We start from the raw sequence: 19760 nt of genomic DNA on the forward strand, positions 1-19760 counted from the left end.
TATTGCCACTGGGGTGGCCAAACCACAGTTTAGGGGAGCTGCTGGTGATTTCTCCCCAGCTGTGTTTGGCACAGGCTATGCTGGTGCCTGGAAATCACTTCAAGGTGTGGCCACACAGAAACTGAAAGCATGGTCAGCAGAGGCTCTGTGGGCCTTAGAGGACCTTGCAGCTAAACGTTAAGCTGCTTGTAACAAAGAAAAGGAAAACAAAACCAGTTATAATCTCACTGGAGGAAATAAGCATTGTGTTTCGCATAAATAGTGGTTTTTCCCCAAAATTGGTGGTTTGTAACAGGTAGAATTTTCCCTACTAATCTCTTTGACAGGAAAGTTTCAGCAGCCTGAAAAGCACTCATTAAAAATTTATGGGAGGGGTCATGAGAAAGCCATTCATCTACTCTTTTCCTTCAAACTATCAACTTAAAAGAAACCAGTGCCTGAAGATGAGCCAGATCCAACCTCTGCACTGACAAAAACACTCAGGAATGGCTAAGGCTGATGCTGGATGGGCAGCTGAGCCCTCCTCATGGCCAGGGAAGGGTCATCCTCGCCCTGGCACTGGCTCCCACCCCTCCTGCACTGTCCTGGGCTTCTGGGCTCTTCACTGAGCCAGTCCTTGTTGCCAGCCCAGTAGAGAACTTCCCAGTGCTTTGTGGGAATAATGAGCTGTACTGGCTCTGATGAGCACCAGAGCTGATCCAAGGTAAGCAGCAAGACCGTGGAGCCAGGAACAAGATGGGAAGAAGGCAGAAGTGGAGCTTCTTTCCTTTGAGAAGGGGTGAGCACACCTAACACCTCACTGCATCTCCTAATCATCTCTCCCCATTTGTGCTTTGCCTGGATAGATGGGCATCAGATCCTACCCAATTATCACATCCTGCTCCTGCCACTGACACCAACAGAGGGGGGAAAGCTATTTTTGTGAAGCCATATCATCATCTCCTGGTGTTTTCCTTTCACAGGACTGCATCTGCATCATTAAGGTCCATTTTTTAAAATTAAGCCCTTGAGTGACACACCAGAACAATCTCTGTGCTGGGAATGGCTCTCTGCTGCCAATGTGATATTTCTTCTTTAGGTGATTAAGGACCTAATTGTCCCAAATATGTTACTGGACAGGAGCCTTAGAGAAGACAAGGAGATTAAGTTCACCTGGCTCCAAAAGTCATAAAAAGGGACATATTATTTTAAGCCAAGGCAAGTCCCATGGTAATTATTTTAATTAAGTCAGTCATGGGGGTATTTTTACAATCTAACTGTGCTGAAGAACTATTTTAGTGGCTGATTGCAGTCATCAATTATTTTTCAAGTGCCCTTTGGTGATAATTCTTCCTAGTTATGCAGAAATTACTTTTGCATTTATTCTTTTAATGTAAACATTCTGTTACAACAGTTCCAATTTTTTCTTATCCCAAACCCCACCAATCCTTAACCAGCTTAACCAGTATATACCCAAATCCCAGAATTATCCAGGAGATTAAAGAAGTGCAAAATCTTACCCAGTCAGGTAATATTGGGATGAAACATAGACCTCAAGCTGTACTCCTGCATAAATATTTATGTCCATGTAGATTTAATAGGGGCCCAAACATCTTCCCCAGCCTTCTCCATGGCAATCTCATGCACCAATTCTGCCAAAACAAGTTTCCAGCACTCATCGTTAAAAAGTTCTGAAATTATTTTACTATTGCGAAATACTTCACAGGCAAGTCTGGATATTAAGATACTTTAATATCTGGGCTTATGTTTGAACCCCCAGCACATACTTTTGCTCTATTTCCAGTCTTTCCTCCTTCACCATAAAATTTGGTGGGTTTTTTTTTTTTTTCTTTTCCTTATTACATCTACAAATCTTTATAAACTTGAAAAAGGTCACCTATAGCAAGATGATGGCATCATATGGACATTTTCTTTGGCAGAAAAACTGTTTTAAGTGTTTCCTTCTGTTCTTCTCTGCCCTTATGCAGTTTGTTGTGATTTTAGCTGTGTCCCTGTGGAGGTTTGGTGTTGCTGCAGTGGAAAAAATTCACAGAAAACTCAGAATCAACACAAACATTTTAAAAAGTGGGGGATTTACCCTTCCTCTGTGACCTATCTTTGCACAGTGGCCCCACTGCCCACTGTGCTGGTCCAGCCCAGGACGGGCAGGCCATGCTCTGGAAAGGACACCTTGGGAAAAGTGGTGCAGGGGGCTCGGGGGGCTCCAGGCTTGCCTGGCTCCTCTGCAGACATGGGGACAGAGGGGATTTGCAAAGCTTCAGACCCACTGCAGGACCCTTGAGCTCACCCTTCGTGCCACCTCTCCCTCCCTGGTCATGTCTCTTTTTTCCAGTTCAGAAACTGTGGCCACACCAAGGAGAATGCAGAATTTGAGGAGTTTGTGTTTCCAGCTGTAGAAAGACCCAACAACCCTCAAAGTCCACCTGGAATCCCCATCCAAAGGGAGGGATTCCTGAATCCAGTGCACTCTGGTCTGAGGAGACACCTGGAACAAAGGATGACACTTTGATAAGCTTCAAAGCACCTCGGTGCAATCTCATTCCTTCCAAGTGTTGACATCTTTTATTTTCAGATGGCTTTCATTTGCATTGCCTGAACCACCTTTCTGGTTAATGGATTACTTAAAAAGTCTGTGACCAGAGCACCACTGCTGTGGTGGTGTTCAGACAAATTAGAGTAATGAGTGAACAAAGTTGGAAACAAGTTGGGAACGTTTTGCCTGCTAAGATATGAAAAAGTCTCCAGGGTTTGTTTGGTGGAGTATTCATGTATGAGGTTACATCTTAGGGCTAGCTAAAAATTAATGGAAAAAGACAAGTGGTTACTCAGAATGAGCAAATTGATTGCTGTGTAGCAATCACTAGCTCTTAAACCAGTGAGGGTTTTTTTTTAAACAAATGTTATGTTCTCTGATTTAAGATTTTTTGTATTATTTATTGTCAGGAGCCTTTTCCAACTTCCTTTCCAAGTAAATAAGAAAATCTGCTTCAAAGAGCCCAGGGAAGTGTTTGTGATATGATTTTTGCTAATCAGGGTTAGCTTTGAGTTTAAGTTGAAAATTAGTGAGAAAAAGCGAAAAAATCTCGGTCCAAGAGTAAATATACTGCAGCTCGATGAAGTACACTGCAGTTTGCTTTTAGTTAAATATTGTTATAGTTATAAATGTCTTTTTTTCAGTTAAATATTACACAACTTTGGAGTAGGAATGATGAAACTGAAATGCATTCTGACCCAGGAGACTGCTTTGCTTTCTATTCTTCCTTGAGCTCTTTCTGTTTACTGAGTTTCAGTGCTGTACAAGCACAAGAAAACATCTTGCATCTAGCAAAATTTGCCATCTGTTATCAGCTCCATATCAATTCAGTCTCTGTTCTTGTAGCAAACTGGCCCAGAGCTGTTTCAATGCTCTCTTTGGCAGTAGCTATGGGAAATTTCTGCTCCCTGCCCTATAATCACCCATTTTCAGGACAGAAGGCAAATGCCTTCACAGTTAGGTGTCACTGAAAATACCAGCTGGTCACCAAAGATGCAGATACACAAAATTCTAATATAATGCCTGCAATTGATATTTATACAGTACCTTTATAACATAAAGCTCATGTATTGTTTATCACCACCCTGGATATGACTGGCATATTCACCATAGCCAAGGTCTCCTTCCAGCTTCGCTCCAACTAACTGATAACCAAGCAATCCCCACCAGGAATTCAAGTTCCTCCTGTCCTGCAGGGGTTCCACTGACTTGTGTTTCCCACTCACAAGCCTCTGGACAGCCTGGCTAACCCCGACTCACCTGGCTAGTCCCTGAACCAGCTCCCCTAAATTCACAGCTGTCAATCTGAAAAGAACCACATTTAAGGTGGTGCAGATACTCCCACACTGAAGGATTTAAAAGTGTTTCTTGTGTGAAAGTCACTGCATGCCACTCCCAGGAATTCCCTCCACATCCATCACTCAGGGTAAAATAGCCCCAGTATTCATGGCTGCATTCTCTTCTTGTTATTCTCTATTTTTTACACTAATCATAGAGATGGAAGACTGAGCCAAGGAGTTTTTCTGGCTACTGGCATGAAGTCTTTCAATAGACATAAATGAAACAGTGGAAGAATGTTTGTGTAGTAGCATGTAGAGTGAAATATGCAGCACTTGCTCAATCATCCAGGAGCTGGATCCACATGTATAGATCAGAGTCCACGATGTTTCCCAGGGTCTCTGCCACTCCTCAGAACAAAGCAGCCACCAGACAGTCCCAAAGCATCCCCAGCAGCAGAGCACAGAGTAAATAAGCCCAGAAAGTGGAGACACAGCAATGGGTATCACCTTTTATGTCACAGTGATGTTCTTGTAGCTGCAGACACAGACAAAGCTCTTCCCCACTGCCATTACTGTGCTCTCATGAGGGCTGTGCTGATAGAAATGCAAAATCCAATCCACATAACCTCAACCCAGATTAAACATGTTGTAGTTGAAACCAAACTGTGACATCAGGAAAACAGATTTTTCTGGACATAACTGAGAACTTGATTCACTCCATGTTTTTTTCAATGGCAAGAGAAGATACAGCCCTGGTTTGCCAGGAAGAGGGAAAAGGCTTCTTGGAAGCACAAATCACCCCCACCTTCTCCTCCCCAGTTCCTCTGCATCCACAGCATTTTGCTGCCAGCTGGGAGAGCCCATCTGAGAAGCGCCCTGGACATGTTGCCAGCAGCACAGAGGACTGTGAATGGCAGATTCCCTCAGCAAGGAAACACAAATTTCCTTTATTTCTCTACCTATAGCCTTGTTACTGATTTCAGTATGTCCCAGGAAGAATCTGTAACCCAGATGAAGATAGACAGGTATGTGACAGATGCTTTGCTGAGAAGCCTCAAAAAAAAAGGTAATTTCGCTGCATACACAACTGGCACCCTAGAGAGAAATATTTGTCATCCATTTTTAGTGGAGTTTAAAAGCACTTACCTATGGTAAAGAAAATCAAATTTCATGCTTCAAGGCTTAAGTTGATTGCATAGCAAGGCTTTGCTGTGTGCCAGGGACAATTCTTCCTCTCTGAAATGTTGTGGAGGCAGATGGATGTGTTATGGATCTCTTCCCAGCTCCCTCCAGAGCTGAGATTGCAATGAACCTATTTCAACATTATCACTTTGTTAGTGTAACACAGAAAAAGACTTAAGAGCATCTATAAATATTCCCTTTGCTCCCCTAGCCAGGGAGCATCATCTATGCTTCACACAAGGCTGGTTGTGTCACAAGGGAACAGCCACAAGGCCAGGTCCAGCTTTGGAATCTGCAGTTGAAAGGAGTTGCTGCTACTTCAGGGATCTCTGGGGAATACAGGAAAGCAGAGCCATGTGTCCTTGCAATGAATACATACATTGTTGCAATGATAAAGTCCTTTCCATTATTCCAAAATGACATATTTAGAAACTTTTCTTTAACCAAAACCTGTCACTTCAAGACTAACAGAAATGTTGAAATGTGAGACCTTTCTGTCAAACAGAAACTCTCTGTTGTGGCATTTACATATCATAGTTAAAGCAATGACACAGAAATGATTTATGTTAAAAAACCCCCACTGTGGGAAGGAATCTTGAGTCAGGGCACCTTAGTGAAACCAGCTGTATTCATTCAGTGGGTAACACGTGGGTGCTTTCCTGGGATGTGCCTCATGACAATATCTGGTGCTTGAAAGTTCAAGAAGTTCTAGTGTTAGGACAAGTGGGAATGGCTTCAGACTCAAAGAGGACAGAATTAGATGGGATATGGGGAAGAAATTCTTCCCTGTGAGGGTGATGAGGCCCTGGCACAGGGTGCCCACAGAAGCTGTGGCTGCCCCATCACTGGGAGTGTCCAAGGACAGGATGGATAGGGCTTTGTAACAACCTGGGGTAGTGGAAGGTGTCCCTGCCCATGGCAGGGGTTGGAACTGAATGAGCTCTATGGTCCCTTCCAACCCAAACCATCCAGTGATTTTATGATACTAAATGTCTCAAAGAGAGATTTCATAACAAGCACACAGAAGGGACAATGTACTTTTGCAAGTGCCCCTATATACCTGACTAAAGTTAAGAACCAACTTAAAATAGACACAGTACATTAACAGGCAAAAGGTATTTATTTTTAATTAAGTATTTTCTTAACCAAAATTGAGAGATCCAAAGTTAGGTCTGGAATACTGTTTCTACAGCACTTTTGGACATGATTGTGGCATGTCCATGCAAGATAGTGCCTGCTCTTTTTATCAAATCCACTGCTTGGGAAATTAAAAGAGAGATGTCAGCTCTGACTAATTTAATTCATAGGTGTGTTTTGGGCCAGCCAAACAATTGCAGTTGTTTGTGTAACACCACGGGCCAAAAGGGTATGGCACTGATAAATAGATCCTGATCCCCTGACAGTACAAATCACAATGAACTCATGGATTTGAGATGGTTTACAAGTGACAGTAAAAGATGAGGTTGGAATTTGGCACAGGGACCATGAAGGAATAACCAAACCACAGGAGGCAGATGTGATCTGTCCAGCACATGTGCAGGGCTCAGGAGCACACTGCAGGGTTAACCCTGTGCTGCCTGCTTAACTGGGGGGCTTGGCAGGCTGGTGCTATTCATGAGCTGTGCCCTGAAGCTGAGCATGGCAGTGCCCCAGAGATGAACTGGGAGGCTGCAGAGGTGGGAAGGAACTTCCCCTTCCCTTCAGGAAGGAGAGGAAACAGGAATTTCCCACTGTGCTCTCAGAGCCAAACAGGCAGCGCCTGCATTCCGGGAACTGATAGCTGGAGAAGCAAAGCCCAAACCAAGAGCAGCATTCAGGTGCTGCTGGGGGGAAGGAAGAGCAGCTTCATCCCCTCTCTGCAGCTACAGCACTGTGTAGTTCCCATGTTCACATGCTGTGATAAAAACTCAGCTCCTTTTACTGCTCAGCAGAGAAATCAAAGTCAAGAGCTGCTACATACCAGAAAGTCAGCTCTGCTTGTCTGCCTTGGAAAGCATCCTCTCTGAAAGCATCATCACCCCCATCCCTGCAATCATTAAGGAATGGGAACTGAAGGACTTTTCCAAGTCACTCTTCCTTCATTTTTACACATTTCCAGAGCCATTTTACATTCCTACTTGTCACACTGCTGGGGACAAGCGTGGCAGGTCCCTTGCCAGCTGTTTCCTTGACATGCCAAGTGACACATCCTAAGTCCACAGAACAGATTAAGGTTTATCTCTAATTAAATGGCTCCCTGAGTAAGCTTTAACAGGATGAAGGAGCCAGCAAGTATCAGGGGTTTTGTTGGGGACATGCCCTGGTCTAGCACTACACAAACACACATGACTTGGTTCTATTTTAAAGTATGCTAACACCATTCCTTCCCACTGGTGTCAATGCGCCAGCTTTACTGTGGCAAAATTTCATCAAAACACTAATTTTCAACTCTTGGAACCTTTAAAATAAATTATTTTCAGTATAAATTTACACTTATTAGAGACAAAAATAATTTCAGAAAAGTGGGCATTGAAAGTAGCAAAACTTTTCCAGTGCATTCAATGCTGGAAATGGTTGGAGTTTCACTTTTGGAATATCCTGTCAGTGTGGAAAAAAACCAGATCTTAAATCTTCAGAAAGATAGTGATCTCATAATTTTTTGAAGAGACGGATTTGAGTGTGCTTTTCCCATTGCTCTTTACAAATCATACTTCATTAATTTTGCCTTGCAAGACTGGCACTAATTAAATAAGTAGTAAATCAGAAATACCCATGGAGGATTTAAAATGATGGGTCAGGGGGACACAGACCATGCCTGATAGAGGGCAACAAAATGAGTATTTGGGTCTTGAAAAAAATCTTTCCTCTAACCTACAAAATAATTCTATTGAAAAGAGAAAGCCATGAAGGGGCCAGAAAAACACAATCAAAACCAACTCCTGATTGTAAACAAGAGTGCTCTGTAGTGCCCTGGCTCTCTTTCGCTTTTGGTTCTATTCTTTTTGAAAGGAAACTCCTTCAAATGAGATAGGACCTCCCTAAACAACTGGAATGAATAGCCACAAAAGCTCCCTTCAGCAGGCAGGAGTCGTTGTCCAAGTTAGTTTGCAAATTTTTAACTGCTTCTAGTTAGCTTGTCACTTTTGAACTGATTCTTCACATGACTCTCTCAGATGAAATGTCGTTCTTAGGAATTTATGAACCCTGATAAATCAGAAGGAGTCCAAAGTGTCACACTGACTTTCCTGAGAAGTCATAGGAGGGGACCATGAGCTCACGTTTGAAAGATGTTAATTTTCTCCATCTGACATTTGTGCTGGAATTACCCGGATATGAACTGTTTTGGCACACAGATTGAATGTCTCAAAGAACCAGACAAATGAACTCTTCCACGTGAACAGGGATTGAGGGATTATTTTGTTACATTATGATGGAAGAAAAACCAATTTTCCTCTAAATGGTTGATTACAATGCAGTTACACCTTCTAAACATGACCTCAATAGTCCGAGGAGATTAAGAGATCTTGATTTTAATTTTCCCCTGTAATTATACTGAGAACTCCCACCTGCATCCTGGCATCCAGGAACAAAATTTCATCACATCCTGCAGTCAACAGCATGGAAGTAACCTGACTCACATGTCTGCACTTGGATTTGAAATCCCAGTTTTCCATGGCTGCACAGCCAGCAGAGGCGCTACCTCTGCTGATTTAAAAGTATCAGCAGATAATTATGGATTTGGCTATAACCCAGTCTGTGGGAGGTGAAGGAACCAGAACCCCAGGGAAAGTTAATGGACACACCCTAAAGTATGGACATACCTTTGGAAAACTTCTATCTGGGTGGAACAGTTTGGAGAAAAGCTTTCAAGAAGGAGCCTTAGAGGTTTGAAAACCAACCAAACCAACCCCAAAGTGCCATCAGATCAAGAAAGCTCAAAATGTACCTGATGTCCATGTACTGTGCCAAGTATCATGTCATGACCAGGGTGTAGAAGCACTGGCAGCACTGGCAGCTCCTGGCACTGATTTTTAGCTCACAAGCACCTTTCTGTGATGGTTCAGCTCCACAGGAGAAGCTGCAGAGGATAGAACTTGGATAGGGCAGCTCAGGAAGGACATGGACCTATTGGAGTGATGCTCAGAGGGCTGGAGCACCTCTCCTGTGAAGAAAGGCATTGATTCAGATTAGGTATAAGAAAGACGTTATTTACAATGAAAAGATTTTTACACTTAGGGTGGTGAAAAACTGGCACAGGCTGCACAGAGAAGCTGTGGATGCTCCATCCCTGGAAGTGTCAAAGGCCAGGTTGGACAGGGCTTGGAGCAACCTGGCATAGTGGAAAGTGTCCCTGCCCATGGTAAAGGACGAGCTGAACTTTAAGGTCCCTTCCAACCCAAACCAATCCGTGATTCGAAGATTTTACTACACAGCTTGAACTCGAGAGACTCCGTGCCTATCTGCGCGCATAACCAGAGCCTCAATGTCTTTTAAAAACCAGCTTCCACCATTCTCTGGTGGCAAACTCTCAGGGAGCGTTTGCTCGGAGACCGCACATCTTAGCGACGATCCCGCGCTGCGGGGAGGCGGAGAAAGCGGCGGGACCCGGGAAGGAGAGAATGCAGGGCGGGAAAGCTGGAGAGGCGGGCAGGAACAGACGGAGGACAAAAACAAGAGAAGGAGGGCTGGAACAAAGGGGGCAGGGCCCGCCCGAGGGAGGTTCCCCCCGCTCCGCCCGCTCCATCCATCCCCGGCGGGGCGGGCTGAGCGCCGCGGCCGTCGGGGGCCGCATTCGCCGCGGGACAGCGGCCGTGAGCCCCCGGAGCCCCCAGCCAGCCCCAGCCAGCCCCAGCCAGCCCCAGCATGCTGCCGGCGGGCGGCCCCAGCCCCGCGCAGACCTGCGGGGCCGTGCTGGTGGCCGCCGTGCTGCTGCAGTCCGTGTGCGTGGCCCTCACCTTCCTCTACTTCACCAGCGAGCTGCGACAGGTCTGTGGGGGGCTCGGCGGTGGGGGAGCCGCGCTGGCCGGCCCGGGCCCCGGCACAGGCCCTGGGCGGGCGGGGGATGCCGGCAGCTGAGCCCCGCGGGCCGAGCTCCGCTCGCCGCCCTTTGTCCGCGGGGACTGCAGCTCCGAGCCGGGACAGGCGCTGTGTCAGACCCGAGCCGACACAGTTCGGCGCTTTCGCAGGAAATGTGTTTCTCATTAGAGCGCAAATTCGCCGTCTCATCACTTTTTGCGGTGCGGGAGGGATGGGTGGAATAGACTCGGTCAGTCCAGACTGAGGAAAAGCTCAAGCGCCTCGTGGATTCTTCCTGTAAATAATACATGGTTTTAAGACTGACTAATCCTAAAGGAACTGTAGCAGACGGCAAACACCGCTGCATTCCCCAGAGTAACTTGTAACATACCCACTGTATAGTCTAGATGCTTGCAGCCACCCTTGAGGCATAGCAGCTGCCGCTTAACTCTTCCCTCTCCTTGGAAAAGATCATTTACGCTCCAAGAAGGTTGAATTTAGTCCCATGTTTGTGGCCCTGCTTTTCAAGGACCCTTGTTACTCAGGGTTTCCATGGTCTTGCCCCAAATTGTCTGGCCTGCTGTAAGTTGTGCCTGGATGTTGTTACTCCCGGCACACAGGTAAACCTGCCTGGAGGTAAGTGTTCTGTACATGTACAGCTTCAGAAAGTATTGCATAAATGTCAGTTACTATTGTATATAAGCACTCAGTGATGCATAATTAATTACAGTATTAATAATAATGTAGATATGCATATTATGCTATATATGCATTTACTCCACATTAGATTTAATAGGTGAAGTATTCTGAGATGTCAGAGCTCTCTGTGAGGCAAAGGGTGTGCAGTGTTCTGCAACAGGAGCCAATGCTCATACTTTCAAAATATATAAAACGGATTTTCCTGCTGAATTTATACCTGTGCCTGTCCAATGGGGGAGTCACAGAAATGTGCTCACTTTATGAAATCAGGTTAGATGATTGCTAATGAAGAAAAATATATAAAGGCATCCTCCTTTCTTCATGCACACAGTTCAGAGTCCCTTGCTAACAAACATGCCAATCTAAGTAATTAGTAACCACACTTATCTTTTCCTTCCTTCTATTCAAACATGTACACCTGGGACACAACCACATCCCAGGGACTTGCCCAAAATACAACTCACCGTTTCTGAAGAATAACAAGCCTGCATTTGTTGTGAAAGGTTAAATCTGTCCAAACTGAAGTTGTGCTGGGCTGCAAACAAAGGTTGCTAGCTCTGAAGGGGGTACCTTAAACACATATTCCTGCATGTGCCATTTAGTGCACAATAAACAGGAAAAACCTAATCTAGACACAGCCTGCTTTCCCACATCCACATCGTGCATGTGGAATAAATCTCTGTAGATAAACTGTGATTTTTTTTATCTGCACATTTTTCTTCCCTTTTTTTTTTTTTTTTTTGTTTTGTTTGCAATACCTGCATTTCTACACCTTCCCCAGATTACTGTGGCTGCACAGACTGCAGACTGCAGGTATTTCTAGCTCTACAAAAAGCATGCTGGTAACTAGCAGAGTTTGTTCATTGCAGCTCTTGTAACCTGATTAGGAAGATGACATTTGTTTAAATGTTTTGCTTTAAGAGGAAGTACTGAGACAATAAAGTTCTTGTGCTTCAGGATACAGGGCTGGAAGGAGAACAATCTCAGGCTTCCTTCTTTTCCTACAACAGTCCAGTAACCACTCCTAACAGGAGGGAGGCTCTGCAAGATAAGATTCCTGCAGGAGTTGTGTCCCCAAAGGGTTCAGTGCTGCAGATAAACCTCATTTGAGAAATTGCAGTCCCTCGGTTCCATAATGTGCTGCTGCAGGGTGGCATTCCCTGAGGTTTCAAACTGCATACAAAGTAAGGTCCCAGTGCCAGGAGAATGAAGCTGTTTTGGGGAAAAGTGAGCAGGTAAGGTGGAGGCAGAGGCACAGGAGTGTTTGCTCCCAAATGGGAGGGCAGAGCTGGGAGCTGAGCTGGGACAAGTCTGCAAGCGAATAAACAGTAACCTCACAACTTGCCTGTGTCTGGCTTTTTTTCTTAAACTCGTCAAACTACTTTTTTATAGAAGCTCATTGTATAGTTAAATGGGTCTGAGCCTGTAGTTTTACCTTAATGAGCACATAATATTAATCACTTTGAGTTCTTGAAACCTGATTTAAAAATACCGCTGTACTCCTTGGCAAAGACACAGAAACTCTCACAAACACCCTTTTCTTTCTGCTGCCTCCAAAATGCATAATTTCAAGTACTAGCTGAAGCTCAGTGGAATCTGCTGCTGCAAACTGAAGGTGGGCCTAGAAGGAGGTGACATCTCCTGCCCCTGTAGCAGGAAATCTCTTCCTAAACACCTTTGTTTTCCAACAGCCAGGAAAAGCATGGAGTGTGAAGGAGAAAATCCACCTGTTGCTTTCAGTACCCCAGTCTCCAGAACAGCTAAAAACTGCATCTGTTTAGCAAACCAAACCAAGCTGCTTTAACACAACAAAAGAGTGTAATTTAAATGCTACTAGCAGGATTCCATCTGAATGCTTTGCATGTTTCTTGCTGTTCCCTCCAAGTGCCCGTGGTGCTTTGCTGGCTCCCCAAGCCTGACCAGTCTGCAGCTGATGCAGCAGGAGCCCAGTGCCAAGCAAACAAGGGCTGCTCTCAGGTTCTGTGCTCCCACAATAACCAACAGCGCCAGCTGGAGTCGCATCCGCAGGGAGCCTGGAGAGAGATCTCCACCAGGAAAACCCTCCCAGTCAGGTTCCCTTGGAGCCAAAAGGAGTTTTGCCAATCTCTTCAATCTTTGCAAGGAAAAAAAATAAATTCTCCATGACTAGGGGATACAGATATTTGATACTTTGATGTTAAAACCATCTAGCGTTATAATTTTGTTTGTACTCAAATGTCGTTGCAGTTGTCTGGATTATTAGGACTAATGGTGTTAGGAGAGACACCAAATGGCACATGGGGAGGATATGGTACAGAGATGTATAACAGCAAAGGTCTGGATTATAAATGCAATTGGTAGAAAATACAGCACAGAAAATACTTTTAAGTTCTAGTATTTGATTTCCTCCTCAATAATTTGTTTAAAAAACAATATTGTGCTAAAGAAATGTGTCTAATGGAGAACTAGAGACTCTAAAGAGTTTCCAACATCAGGGATTTGGGTGTTGAATTTTCAAAAAACCTATTAAGTTGAATACTGGATACCAGATTTATGTCTATGCAGATAATGCAAGCATATTTTTGCATCTGAGGTATGCCCTCATATATAAATATGTCAGATCAGGATGAAAAAAATCCTCTTGTTGTTCATATAGCCCTACTTGCATCATACTAGCAAATGCTTTAGAGAAAAAAAAGTGTGTGTTTCTGGTCACTTAGTGAATATAGTGACATACCACAGCTGCAAACAGATGGATGAAAACTCCTGGCTTTTCCCTCTGCTGCAGCTCCAGGACTCGTACTCCAAGGGCGGCATCGCTTGTCTCACCGGGGAGGAGATCGGAAATTCCATCCAAAACTTGGAGCTCCTCGAAAGTGAAGACAGAGAGGCTGATCCCTGCTGGCAAGTAAAATGGCACCTGGGAAAGTTAATTAAAAAGGTATTTGGGAACAGTGTGCTTGGTGTTGTTACAGCTGAAGGAATCCTAATAGCAGAATAAAGGAGGCTCAGATTGTTTTATTGCAAAGCAATTGTCAGGCCACAGCTCCAGCTGCAGAGTGCTTGCACTGAAGCAAAGGAAAAAACAGCCCATGAAAGCTGTTGGTTTCATTGCATTCAGGAAATAATAAAGACTGTCAGCTTTTACCAAGCAAATTCTAGTGGTGGGTTGGCTTATCTGAAATACCTCAGGGTTTCTACCTGACCATACAGATCATGGTGCTATCAGAGCTGTCACTGCCTCTTTGGAAACACAGGGAGACTGGGGAGAGAAAATGAGATTAAATGTAACACAGGGAGAGGTACAAAGGTGCCCAAGGAGTGCTCCAGTCACGAGCTCTGTGATGCAGTGATGGAGGAAAGAGCAAGTGGGCACGCAGCATCAGGCACAGCACCTTCCCAAAGAGCACCTCCTGCGTGACTTACACACTGTTCATATCGTTTTGGCTGCAGAGAACAAAGTCAGCCTGGCTGAAAGATCACAGAGGCTAAAATTTTCTGGAACACCTTTCAAAATCCCATCTCCAGCACATAAACAAGCTTATCCATAGCAATTCTCTTCTGGCTGAAATTTCCTGGCAAAAACAGATCTTGCAGTCCAAACCAGATTCTCTATTTGTATTCAGAGATCTCAGCTCCTTTGGTGGGAGCTCTGCCTGTGAAGTCCCTGAACTTCTGCACAAAGAAAGCATTGTTTTAATTGGCTAATATACCTACTAGCTCTCTGATTGCTTAGAAAAACATAGGCTGGGTGCCAGAAATGAGTTACAATTATGATAATACCACTATTACTATTAGGGTAGATGGATAACAGAAATGTGGCAGGACAAAACCCATCAAAATTTGGCAATACAGGCTTTATTAGCCACCCAGGTAAATCATCACCACACTTGCTGCTGCTGCACCACTGTCCAAACCAAACTGGTTTGTGCCAGCAGTCAGCAAACAGTTATGAAGAAGGGGAATGCACAAAGTAAAATATGCTGGATTAAGATCTTAGATAGGCAGAGGTATAAAAATAAATTAAAAGATCTACAACCCTATAGTTCACACTGCCAAGCAAATGGAAGCTGGTGCTTGGATACTTCTCTTATTTGAGAGAAGCATGAGATTCAGATTTTTCAACATTCTTGAAAATATCTTCCCATGTCTTTCATCACCTAAAAGATGTAAACATAGAAATTCTTTATTACAACAAACTAATAGGTACCTTTTTTTCCCTATTTGCTTAATAGGGAAATTGCTTAATTTGTTGATCAAATCCAGAATCCCCTTTATTCATTAGCAAAAAAAAAGGTGTGTCTTTTTCCTGCCCCTGTCAGCCTCAGCTGACAAGCTAATTCATTTTTACTGTTTTTGTTGGCAGATGATGTCAAAAAGCTACGAGGAAAACATATCTGCAATCAACGGTATTGTAATAATTTTATTACCTGTGGTAAAAGGGAGCTGCTAGTGGCACTTGATGTGTAATGACTTGATTTTTTTAGAAGTGCAGAAAACTGACTAAGATCTTGTCTTGGCTTCAAGTCATCGAATGTAGGCGAAAAATGATTACTTATTACTAGAAGGTAAATTTACAGGAGCCAGAATTACTGTCAAGTGTTAGAGCAAGGTAACCAAGGTGCATGCAGAGGACTCAGCCTCTAGATGTCAGTCCCATGTGTATGGGGGATGTTTTAAAAAGCCCTCCCAGTACTCCAGCTCCTGGAACATGCAGCACAGTGCTGCAGAGACCAGTTAAGGAATAGCTCTGCTGAAGCTCACACTAAAGATGCTGGGTGAAAGTATTACAGCCTCCAAGTGCAAAGTCACAAGGAAATTAGGAATATTTAACCATGAAATTGAGTACTGTGGGTTATTTTGTCTGTTGATAGCTTGAAGGCAGAGGGAGGAGAAAAAGGAGAACAAAGAGGCACTTAAAGACATTTCATGAGCAACAGTGAAAGCGGAATTTGAGCCTTATTAGCCAATAATCAGCCATCAGTCTATGATTTAGTCAATTAAAAAGTGGCATAGCTATTCCTTAAAATCAAGTTAGATGGAACAGATGTGCTTTCTAAAGTCCTTGTTCCTGAAGTGGGGTTTCTTTTCCCTTTCAGTTGAAAAGACTCTGGCCCTGCCGCACACGGAGGCGCAGCAGCCACGCGGTCCCGGCCGCAGGATCGCGGCGCACCTGACGGGCAGCAGCAGCAGGAGGAGCTCCCTGTCCCCACGCAGTAAGGAGAAACCTTTAACCAGACATAAAGACCACCAAATTAATTAAATTACTCTCCCATTGCTAGCCTCGTGCTTACAAACACCTTTTAATACTTGTATTGAGTTTGTAGTAGGAAACGAATTGTCTTGTCCCAGACATTGGGTTTTTTCTGCTAATTCCCACCAAACAGTGAGGAAGCCCATTTCCTCTGGGTACCTCCCTAGCTCTTCTTTTGGAGCCCTCATTAGGAGGAAAAAGAAATTTAAATGTTCTTGCTAGTGCTAAGTTTTCCTCTTTCATTTCCTTCTGTCGGTTGTGCGAGTCCCAGCTGCTATGGTGACAGACCTATTAGAAATGTGAGACAGACAGGAGAGACTTGACATTCAGACCATGTTAATGAAGGGCTTGCTCGGCTTTCTGCAGCTTCAGAGGGTCTCAGACACTAATGGATATTTTAACTTTGTTACTAAGTAAAAACATCACTTTTTCCCCTTACTTGGGGGCACAAATATTAAAAATAAAGGCAGTTCATGTTAATTCCCACATAAAGCTTACTTATGGACCATCAAATTGTTGTGAGATGGACCTAATGAACTGCTGGAAAGAGCAGGTTTCCTTACTTTGTTATTAAAAACCAGGCTCCTCAGCTAGCAGACACACTACTACCTGTTTTTTAAGTTAACATTTCTTTTTTTCTTTTCAAGTAAATCCCTTTCCCAGAAGAGGATTTGGACACAAAATAAACAACTGGGAATCATCAAGAAAAGGCCACTCCTTCCTTTACAACGTGGAGCTGAGAAATGGCGAGTTAGTGATACCCCAGACGGGCTTTTATTACATCTACTCGCAAATTTACTTTCGCTTCCGTGAAAACGAGAACGAGGACTCAGATTTGCTGGGACAAATCAGAAACCCTAAACAGCTTGTCCAATATGTTTACAAACTGACTAATTACCCTGAGCCCATTTTGCTCATGAAGAGTGCAAGGACAAGCTGCTGGTCTAAAAAGGCGGAATATGGACTTTATTCCATCTATCAAGGTGGTGTGTTTCAGCTGAAGAGAGAGGACAGGATTTTTGTCTCTGTCAGCAACAGTGACATAGTTGACATGGACAAAGAAGCAAGTTTTTTTGGAGCCTTTATGATCAGTTAGAACATGAAAATCATGATCCCAAACGGCCCAGTTTTTTCTAGTAAGGGACAGCTTAAATTCCTATAAAATAGGGGATCACAAGCAAAAGCTGTATCGATACCAAAAAGAGCAGCCTGCCCTTTCTCAGCTCACTCACCGCATGCCAGGTTCTGTTCCAGCAGCCAGGAAGAGCAGCAGCAGCTGGCTGGGGGTGGCAATGCTCTGTGCAGGCACAGGCAGCCAGGCTGGGAATGTGTGAGGGATTCACAGCCCTCTGGCCAGAACCTTGGGCAGTTAAGTGCTCACCAGCAGCAGAGATGCTCCAGGCTGGCTCAGCTGTGGCAAAAGGGATGGCGGATGCTGAGACTGGAAATCAAATTTTATTTGTGCTCTCCGCTGGGACCCCGTCTTGAATATATCAGGAGCCTTTGTACATATTGTGCCCAAGTGCCTGTGGAATTTCTCCCAAAGTTTTTTGAACAGGAGCTTTGCAGAAGCTGCACATCTTCGTCTCATCTAACAAAGCACTTAAGCACCTAATTAATTTTAAGCACACAAGCAGTCTGACTACATCAGGGTATCCACATGCTTGAAATTAAGTATGTGCTTAAGCATGCTCCAGGATCGTGTCTTGAGTAAACACATTTGTCTTGTACAGCATATTGTACATAAGAACAGCTGCTGGAATGACACTGAAGAGCTTTTGAAATCAATCTGTGTTTTGATCAACATTTTGTAACAGTGCCTATTTAGTTAATTACTCTGCTGCAGACATCTCACCAGGCTCCCAGTAAGTTCAGTAATGCAGTTGCTGTTACACTTGTTGACAGCAAGAACTAGATCCAGAAAAAAAAAAAAGTGGGTTTCCCTAAATACTGAATTCTGTGAGAAATTTGCAGCAAGTTAGGCATGACAAGATTCTTCCATGTTTATTTGTACTGGACTGTGTTTAATAGGATGTAATGTAGAATAACACACCCCAATGACTAACATTTTTAGGAAAACAGGCACAACTATCTGTAGTTACAAAAATGCTGCTTATTTAGATAATGCTGTAATTATTTGATTTAATTTTTAGGAATGGGTGGACAATTCTCACAATGTTTTTTGTAAAATACATTTTTAAAAAAAATGAACAGTATATTTTTTAACTCTTATGAAAATGACTATTTTGTATTAAAAAGATTTGAAAGTTTAGACTGTGGGCACAGTAAAAGTCAGTGCAAATCAGCACATTTGTAGCATTGTCAGTGGAGGAATAGCAAATTGCATCATGAATGCATTTTGCCCAGATTCACAGGAAACAGTGGGAAAGGTGGGAAAAAAAAATTGGAGGGAAAGGAAGACAGTTCTGCAAATGTTACTTTAGATGGCAGGATAAAGTCTGGCTGCCTATTTTTTGAATACACTGGGGTTGCCGTGGGAACCCTCCCACTGACCTGCACCTTGTGGTAATTCAATCAGAGCAGCCCCTGCACATGGGCCTCAGCAGTAAACAGGCTTGGCTCATCCTCCTGCCCTGGCAGCAGCAGACACAGCCCCTGGCTTTGTCTGGCCATTCACACAAACAGGTAGCTCGTCTCACTTAAATGCTGTGTTGGAGCAGCAAGAGAAGAATTTCAGGAATACCCTCCTTTTGGCAGGTGAGGGCCAAAAAACACACCCGTGTAAGCTGAAAATAATGAGGTTTAACTTCTGCCGGCTGTTTAACAGTGTCACACGTGCTGTGTTCAGTGGCAAACAAATATGTGAAATTCTTCACCATTTGCTGGAACATTTTGGTTTTCCTCCTTCTCAAATCATCTGTTTTGACAGAGAACAGAAAACATTTCTACAGTTTTCTTTCTGATTTCAGTATTTAATTCAGAAATTTTCTCCTGGCCAGAAAGGCTGGAGAACAGAGCCATTCCCTACATACCTGTATGTCTGATACCTTGGAGAAAAGACTTTTTTGCAGGTTCTCCTTGCAGATGGACTGGGCTTGGTGGTTTCAGCACAGGACTGACCCCTGCTAGCAGATTTGATCGCTGCATGCAGGGCATATTGCAACAGGAATCACACCAAATAGTAATTTTCTGAGTGATCTGAAGGCATGGTTGCCAGATCTTATCTTGGGGGAAGATTATCAAGGGATATCAGACAGGACACCTTTAAAGAAGAATGGAAAAATATATCAAGTTCTGTTTGTGCTGTGTCCTGACTCACACTTTTCATCTCACTTTATGCTGAATGACACATGTAGCAAATTCTTTTAGGTTGTGTTAACATGTGAATATTGTAATTTTTTTCTACATGACTTTTATATAAAATGTTTTTACCAAAGATTTACTACGTCTCACAGTGATTATTGGTATCATCCTATGGCTTCTATGACAACCCTGTCTTAAATAATTTCCCTGACATTGCTTGGTATCACATATGATTCACTAAGATATATGGCCAGAGATGCAAAGGACAAAATGCAAATTATTGAGCAATGCCATATTGTGTAATTCCATGTAACTGGCTTCCAAATCCCAGCTGGTGAGCAGCATCTGGCAACAGTAAGCTGAAGAAATCCCTGAAAATGATCTTGTGACTAGAGGACAAAATTTTGAGCATTTCCCTTGAGGTACTTCTCATGTTTCAGGGCTTTAGCAATTATTTAAGCACTGGGAATTCTTTAGCAGCAAAACATCTGATCTTTACCCATTACCACACTACAATAGAAGATGTTTGTTCAGCCTGGAGAAGAGAAGGTTCTGGGAGAACTTACAGCATTTT

At 43.6% G+C, this 19760-nt stretch overlaps 1 protein-coding gene and 1 long non-coding RNA gene across 2 annotated transcripts in view; one reads left to right on the forward strand and one right to left on the reverse strand.

Annotated features, from left to right (window-relative positions):
• LOC115496336 (uncharacterized) overlaps positions 1 to 10391 on the reverse strand; it is a 22740-nt gene extending 12349 nt beyond the window's left edge. Inside the window, exons 1-4 of the long non-coding RNA XR_012057472.1 lie at positions 9930 to 10391; positions 8921 to 9136; positions 4960 to 5125; positions 1500 to 1631 (exon numbers count right to left, since the gene is read on the reverse strand). This is a non-coding gene — a long non-coding RNA (uncharacterized lncRNA). The remainder of the gene's footprint in view (positions 1 to 1499; positions 1632 to 4959; positions 5126 to 8920; positions 9137 to 9929) is intronic.
• TNFSF10 (TNF superfamily member 10) lies at positions 9679 to 19325 on the forward strand. The gene is made up of 5 exons (XM_002197794.6): positions 9679 to 9960; positions 13457 to 13609; positions 15035 to 15077; positions 15768 to 15884; positions 16570 to 19325. Exons 1-5 carry the CDS (start codon positions 9838 to 9840, stop codon positions 17016 to 17018), a joined length of 885 nt encoding a protein of 294 aa, XP_002197830.5. The 5' UTR covers positions 9679 to 9837; the 3' UTR covers positions 17019 to 19325.
• Positions 19326 to 19760: the final 435 nt, after the last annotated feature.

This window comes from Taeniopygia guttata, chromosome 9 (assembly GCF_048771995.1).
Source record: "Taeniopygia guttata chromosome 9, bTaeGut7.mat, whole genome shotgun sequence".
NCBI classification, from domain to species: domain Eukaryota; kingdom Metazoa; phylum Chordata; class Aves; order Passeriformes; family Estrildidae; genus Taeniopygia; species Taeniopygia guttata.

Bases quoted from the DNA above. Each gene is read 5' to 3' on its own strand.
- TNFSF10 (XM_002197794.6), top strand. From the start codon at position 9,838: ATGCTGCCGGCGGGCGGCCCCAGCCCCGCGCAGACCTGCGGGGCCGTG. The intron at 15,078-15,767 runs GTATTGTAATAA...TTTCCCTTTCAG, and splicing joins AAACATATCTGCAATCAACG to TTGAAAAGACTCTGGCCCTG. The intron at 15,885-16,569 runs GTAAGGAGAAAC...TTTCTTTTCAAG, and splicing joins GAGCTCCCTGTCCCCACGCA to TAAATCCCTTTCCCAGAAGA.